This window comes from Empidonax traillii, unplaced genomic scaffold (assembly GCF_003031625.1).
Source record: "Empidonax traillii isolate 1590-97213 ecotype Southwest subspecies unplaced genomic scaffold, ASM303162v1 scaffold575:size619451, whole genome shotgun sequence".
NCBI classification, from domain to species: domain Eukaryota; kingdom Metazoa; phylum Chordata; class Aves; order Passeriformes; family Tyrannidae; genus Empidonax; species Empidonax traillii.
In genome coordinates, this window is record NW_020955768.1 from 460,207 (window position 1) to 467,690 (window position 7,484).

General features: G+C 52.1%; 1 protein-coding gene across 2 annotated transcripts in view; it reads right to left on the minus strand.

Annotated features, from left to right (window-relative positions):
• RIMS4 (regulating synaptic membrane exocytosis 4) overlaps positions 1-742 on the minus strand; it is a 54,341-nt gene extending 53,599 nt beyond the window's left edge. The window contains exon 1 of one of the 2 annotated variants that reach the window (XR_003572800.1): positions 490-682. Coding sequence is in view for 1 of the 2 variants with exons in the window: in XM_027898041.1 (XP_027753842.1) it covers positions 490-586 (97 nt within the window). In the remaining variant the exon portion in view is untranslated. Of the gene's footprint in view, positions 1-489 lie in introns of both variants that reach the window. The other variant, XM_027898041.1, reaches the window with a different exon arrangement.
• Positions 743-7,484: the final 6,742 nt, after the last annotated feature.

The following is a 7,484-nucleotide window of genomic DNA, read 5'->3' on the forward strand; positions in this document are numbered from 1 at the left end:
ATTTACTTCGCCCCCATTTAAGCTGAATCCCTTTATTCCTCTCTCCAAAGGCAGCATGGTGTACAGTGCTAACAAGCGACCCCAGAGCTCAGGGTGTATAAATCAGGGTGGCCACACCACCCAGCAGAATGGACGCCTCCTGCCCGAGCGCTGCCCTTCATTCACACGGAGGATGGAGCATGAGCCGCTCCATTTGCAAACACCCAGGGCTCCTTATCGATCAGAACCAGGAGCGCGTTTTCACGGCTGGAGCGCGTTCCCAGTTTCTATCTCCGCAGGAACCCACTCCCCTGTACCGAGCCCGGCACGGACCCGCCAGGCTGAGCCCCCTCCGGCACGCAGAGCCGCGCGGGGCCGGGGACAGCGCCCGGCACGGCGAACACCCACCCTGCCCTGCCCACGGCCCCGCGGGTGGGCACACGGACACCGGGAACCACCGACCCCCCCCGTCCCCCCGGCGCCCTCCCCGCACCTCCCGCCACCCCGTACCCGCATCCTCCTCGTCGAAGCTGTTCATGCAGGGGAAGTAGATGGCGAGGGCCTCGAAGGAGGCGGAGAGGCTGAGGCGGCTCTGCGAGCGCTCCATGAAGAGCCCCTGTCCGGGGGCGCCGCCGGGGGTCTCGCCCGCGGCCGCGGGCGGCTTGGCGAGCTTGGCCGCCCCATTCTTCACTCGGAGCACGGCCCGCGGCGTCTTGGCGGCGGCGGGGCCGCGCTGAGGCGGCGGGCGAGGCGAGGCGGGAGCGCGGAGCGGAGCGAGCGCAGCCACCTGCTGCCCGCCGGCTCTGGGCGCCGCCGCCACCGCCCCCCGCCCGCCCCGCCAGCGCCGCCGCCAATGCCGACGGAGGGGAGGGGCGGGCCGGGCCGGGCCGGGCTGGCCGCGCTGCCCGCCCGCCCCGGGGGAACGGCCCGAGCCTGCTGAGCCTTCCTCGCACCGAGCAGGGGGAACCGGGCCGAGCCTTCCGAACGTTCCCCTCACTGAGCGGGGGAGCCGACCCCAGCCTTCCCCTCACGGAGCGCGGCCTGGGCGCACCGCGGGGCTCGCCCGGGCCGTCTCCGGCACAGAGTAGGGCAGGTGTAGGTTTGCTTATAGGGGGGATCTGGAACTGACTGTGAACTTGGCGAGGCCCCCCCCCGGCTTTGAGCTCAGTGCGTTATTTCTTGCTGTTTGTGCTGAGGGAATATCGCAGGCTGAAGCCCCGGAGAACCAGCCACAGTATAAACACAGAGTGAACGCCTTTCTCTTCCCCGAGTCCAAGGTGTCTAAGTAGCCAAGACAAGGAACAGAAGGCAGTACAATTTTTCTTATACAAGTTCAGGGGATGAAGCATGGGAGTTTTGCTTGGCTTGTCCCAACACTACACAAGGAAAACCTCCCTTGGAGCTTGGAACTGCATGCAGAGCTCCTGCCTTAATCTCAAGACTACCTTCTCAAACAGCAATAAACAACCTTGAGGTGTTAAGGAGGTTTCTCGCAAGAGAGGGGGAAGATTAAGTGACACCAGTGGGATTGAAGGTGCAGCCCCACAGACACCAATGCCAGGACAAGGATGGCCCTAGAGAGCAGAGCCTGCAGTGACAGGGAGGGGGATCCATCCCTCCCATTCCTGAAGAGATATTTCAGTCACTGTCCATATCAGACTCCCCAGGTAAGCTGTTCCCAACCAGGTCACAAAACAGCATTTAATTTCATGCATTATACTTTCACTCCTTTCCTCCATCCACATCCCCAAAGTCATTGTCATCACCCACCAACAGAACCCTTCCCCAAAATATATTACCTGTACTCTTCTATCAAACAGTTAATAAGTCAATACATTAAAAGTCTTCTATCTACTGGAAAAAACTACCAGAGCTTTATGATTTTTGTGGCTGCCAGGATGAGGAAGCAAGAGCAGGGGAGGGGTGCCAGGAACAGCCTGGAATGAACCCATGCCAGGGGAGGTAGAGCAGGGCATGGGGGGAACGGCAACAGGTCCAATAAACACACCAACTCCAAGGCCATCCATGGAAAACCAAACACCAGCTAAAGAGCAGGTCTAAGACAGACTCACCAACAGTACAGCCCAGGCCAAAACTGAAGGCCCCTGGGGTTGGAGGCTTAATAGACCTCCTGACCAAAGGTGTGAGGCTTGTTGGGGTAATTAAGGCCAATTAGTGCCCTCCCAGCCCTGGCATCCAGAGTCTTCATTACCAGTGATGCCTCCAGAATAGTGGAGGTCATATGAATATCATCTGCCAAGCTGAGTTTGCAGGGCTTCCCAATAGAAAATATGGTATTTAATTCAAAATCTAATCAAAATTTACTCTGGAGTTAGTGAGTTATACGAATTACTTCATCAAAGCTAGGCCAGGCAGGCAGTAAAGCAGAAGGAACAGAATGAACTTATTACAGACAATGATGACTCCAGGTCTGAGTTTTGAAAGGCAGGGGAATCAGTGAGGAATGTATTACCATATGTTTAAGATGAGATTTCAATAGCACCAATCAAGGCATTAGCAGCAGCTATAGGGACAAATCTAAGTGCATTAAAGCTGTTAAGTCAGCTCCTGTCTACCGGTCCTGCCAGCACATTTGATCAGAGGAGCAAGAGGCATCTGTGAATCAAAATCTGCTTCCAGGTTGCCAGGCACAGGAGCTACCTAAAAGTGCTGAGAGCTGCTTTCTTTTCATTCAAAGAACGCAAGGAAAAACCTAAATGGGGAATAGAAATTTAATCTCCACTTTGTGCTGTGGTCATCTAAATGTCTCCTGTTTCACTACATCTTGAAAGCACATTGGTGGCAGACACTGTGGTTTGGAGAGCAGATCATTTCCACAACGCTCTTCTCTGTCCTGCTCCTGTCTGCCACAGAGGGTCTTGGGCTCAGAGCTCTCAGCATCATCCCTTGGCTTTGGTGTCATCTGCCCCTCATTTGCCTGCTACATTTTGTTCCTCAGGGCAGGGACAGATCTGTGTCCTGCAGGGCTCTTTGATTATCAGTTGGGCCAAAACATCCTAAGCTAAAACCATCTGCCTCAAAGTGAGACAAAATGCACTGACAGCTGGAAATCAGAGGGACAGTTCAAGGCATAATGCCCGCCAGATGCCTGGAGGAAACTGTTTATTTTGGCTGCCTCTTTAAGGGAAATACAGATTTACAGTGAAGCTGGAAACTGTTAGTCCATAAGTGTTCTTCTTCACTGATCAACACGGACAGAAAGATCCTTGGGAGGGACTTGGAGAGGTGAAGAAAAGCGAGGAGGAAGGTTCCTGTGAAGTTGTAAATAAGCTGGGAGTGCAACTGGGAACACATAAACTCAAAGATTTAGTACCTCCAGAACAGCACAGTCTGCGGCTGCTCTAGTGGAAGTGGTTAATTGATTGTTTCCCCAGTGAAGCAGGCTCTGACTGATTGAACCATGGAAAGCTTTCATAGATTTTTCCTGCTGGCTCTTTCTCTTCCCACCAGTCACGTAGCTTACATTTTTGCCTTCACTCTTAGGTGTCTGGATCAGCCTAGGAAGTTAGCTTTTATATACTGGAGCAAGAGGATATGCTGCCCTCTCCCTCTCATACTCCCTACGGTTCTGTGTGTTCCTGTTTGGAAATAAAACCAAACTACCTGATTTGTTTTATGTTTCTCCTTCTGCTCTGTCTGCCCACTGCTTGCTCAAAACAGAGTCCCTGTGCTGGGAGCTCAAATGCAGCAGCGAAACAATCCCTGCTAGTGAGAACACATCTCGTGCATAAATCTGCTCAGCGTGAATACAGCATTCCTAAGGATGAGGAGAGCTGAGCTCCTCCCTGTCTCATACTACCCCTTCCCTGAGCGAAGCCAGGCAGTTCATAGCTGGCAGCACACGCTGTTCTCCAGCTCCCAAAAGCAAAGGCAGACTTGATCGTCCCTGTTCTCTAATTGATTCCCCTACAAGTTCCTCTTGGTGGTTCTGGGCAGGCTGGAGGGCAGGAGGTGAAGATGGGCTGAGCGTGGATACACAGAACCAGTGAATAAACACCACGGGAGGGCCCCTGGCCTTGTGGCATTGCATCAGCATGGGGTGATGCTCAGAGACACTGGCTCCTGTGCCCAACCACACCAGGCACCACAGCTTCACCGGGCTTGGTTGTTGTGAACTTGCATAGCAATACACATTTTAACTTGTTTAACGTTTCTTGCTGTTTGTGCTGAGGGAATATCACAGGCTGAAGCCCCGGAGAACCAGCCACAGTATAAACACAGAGTGAAAGCCTTTCTCTTCCCTGAGTCCTCACTGTCTAAATAGCCAAGACAAGGAACAGAAGGCAGTACAGTTTTTCTTACACAGGTTCAGGGGATGAAGCATGGGAGTTTTGCTTGGCTTGTCCAACACTGCCTAAGGAGGCTCCCTTAGAGCTAGGAACTGAATGCAGAGTTCCTGCCTTAATCTCAAGACTACCTTCTGCTTTTCACTAAGAGAAACAGTAGTCTAACCTCAGAAAAATTACATTTTAAGCCAGACAGACTTTTAGAACATCCTTTGCTGGCTGGGATCCAGCCCAACCACGTCCATGCCCCCGAGCTCCGCTGTGTGCAGTGTCAGGTCAAAATGCTCTGCACTCACTCAAACCTGAAACCCCATCTAGAAGCTGACATCCTGTTGTTTTAAGTCACATCTCTCCTACTCCCTCTTTAGCTATCAAAACCAAGCCCACAAAGGTGCTAAAGGACTAGTGAGACAGAGCTGAGAGGATGAGTAATGAGACGCTGAGCTGTCAGCCCTGGGTCCCTTGCTAGCCCTGCAGCTTCTCCCATTTGTGTAGCCAGCATTTTCCCGAGCTGAGAGAGCTCAAGGCTTCACAGCACTCTGGCTGCACTCTGGCTTTACTGTTGGCATCTACTAAAACTGGAGGGGTTCAGCCTCTGGAAGCAGGAGCGTGGGAATGGGCTGGGCACTGCCACGGGGTATAACTCAGCAGACCATCTTCTGCTCCCCTGTGTCCTCCCAAATGCTGGGTGTGGGGTCAGGCTCTTTCTGTTTCTGCCAGCCAGGATGGGTAAATGGATGTTAAATCAGGCTGATTCTTTTTGAATGACTAAAATGTGAAGCCAGACTGATGAAGTGCAGGGGGTAGTGGTGATTTGCAGACACACATGGTCTGTTGCCATATTCAGTCCCGAGAGAGAGCAAAAGAGGAAGCACCTGCATGTAGAAGGTGCTGTTAAGAGCAAGTACTTGCTTATCCACTTCCCTGATTTATCATAAACACACCAGATCCCCGGGGGCTGTGCTATTCCCCAGCTCTCCAGGCTGGGAAATGCCAGGCACAGTGAGGAAGAGCTTGAGAGATCTGGGAAAAAGAGAATGGAAGATCAAAAGCAAGAAGAAGGACAAAAATGCTGAAGTGTGGGAGGCACAAAAGGAGCAGGAAAGGACTGGGGAGTTTAACCAGTCAAAAGAAGTTTTGCAGCCAGAGGCAAGTTTAAGAGAGCTGCAGAAATGGACTTGGGCACATCCTGTGCCCTGGAAAAAAAAGAGACACAAAGCAGGAGCTCACGTACCTGAACAGCCCATCTAGCTCCTCTGAAAGGATTCATAAGAGAAAATCCCACCTGGGAGCCCCATCAGGAGTCCTGAGCATCGCTGTGTGAAAGCACCAGGTTGACAGGCCCCCCATGACAGAGGGGTGCAGCTCAGGCAGGTGGGTGTGTGTCCTGCCCGGGGGTGAAAACACAGAGGCTGCTTTGGCAACTGCACCACGGTGTCTTCATCCTCCAAAACGCCCAGTGGAGCAGGCATTTTTGTGGCAAACATCCCAAGGGCTTGGGAACGGGGTCCAGCAGATTGTGGCAGAATGAAGGGATGGAACTGTGCAGACAAACCAATCCCTTCAGTCTTTTCATTCATACCCACTCGTGGCGTTGGCATTGTCACAACAGAGGCAGTGCTGGGAATGACAGGTGGAATTTAGTGCATTTGAATTTTAATCAGCAATTATTGTAAAACACAATAATGCGTCAACTGCTGGGTAATTTAGCTCCAATTCCAAAAATACAGACTCATCCACTCCAGCTCTAAGTGCCCAATCTCTTTGCTCCAAGCAGACTAGCATATAGAAATGTATGAATGATAACCAAGCAAAGTAATGATGGCTGGAGAATTAAGATGGCTCAGAACTATCCAGCCAAATTACATATTAATAGTATGGCAGCCGTCCCAGGCCATGCTTAGAGAGACTCAGGCTTACTTCTCTCACTGACACTCAAAGGGCTGTGTCTCCATCTGATTCCCCTGTGCTCTCACACAGACATATGTTTGTGTCTGTGAAAGGAGAGGAAATGTTTAAATCCTGTTGTAATGTCAACATTCAGTGCCAAGACTGGGAGGTTCTGCTACCTGTGCGACTGGAGCAGTTCCTGGAAGGAATACAGAAAATAGAATCAGAGACATCTCATCTTTCTGATAGTCTGACTTTGAAAATGTAAAGTTATTTTTTTTTAGTTCACCTGGTTCCACCTCCCTGCCACGGGCAGGGACACCTTCCACTAGCCCAGGTTGCTCCAAGCCCAACTTGGCACTGAACACCTCCAGGGATGGGGCAGCCACAGCTTCTCTGGGCAACCTGTGCCAGGGCCTCCCCACCCTCATAGGGAAGAATTTCTTCCTGATATCCCACCTAACCCTGCCCTCTGGCAGTGGAAAGCCATTCCCTGTGTCCTGTCCCTCCATCCCTTGTCCCACATCCCTCTCCAGCTCTCCTGGAGCATCTTCATGGCCTTCTCTGGACTCGCTCCAGCAGGTCCACGTTCCTGTTGTGTCCCCAGAGCTGGATGCAGCACTGAAAGTGGGGTCTCACAAGAGCAGAGTAGAGGGGGATAACCTCCCCAGACCTGCTGGTTTTGCTGCAGTCTGTGGCATAAACTTCTCTGAGAGCACAGACCTCTGAGCAGCTCAGTAAATGGCAATTTACTTTAGTTTTAATGCTAAGATTTGGGTCCTTCGGTTGCCAGAACACATATAATCACGTGGATGAAATATTCCTGGCTGCAATTATCATCTCAGCACTCCTGCTCCCCTGCAGCAGGGGCCCATCAGGGCCAAAGCCAGTGGCTTTCAGACTAATGGCCCCTCTGCACACACACTCTCAGCCTGGGAGGCAACAGGTTTGTGAAATATCTCTTTTAAACGAGTCTGCTGAGTCTGTAATAAGAAGAGGACAGAAATAATCCTGTCTGTGGCTTCCCACAGATGGGCTTTAGCACTTGTAAAAAGTTGTAGCAAATGGATTTGCTCCGGCCTCGGAGAGACACTGACAGATTTGGAGGAGGAGGAGGGGATGTGGCTGCAGCACAACTGCAGCTTGGGGGCAGAAATCTCTGCAGGCACTTGAGGGTACTTCAGATGTGTTGCCATCGGTGCCTGTCCTGAGGTTGGGCTCAGCCAAAAGGGCTCCTGTGCCCTGCAGTGCTGGGCAAGGCAGTGGAGAAGGGGGAAAACGCTTCTTCTTCATCTCAAAAGCCAACAC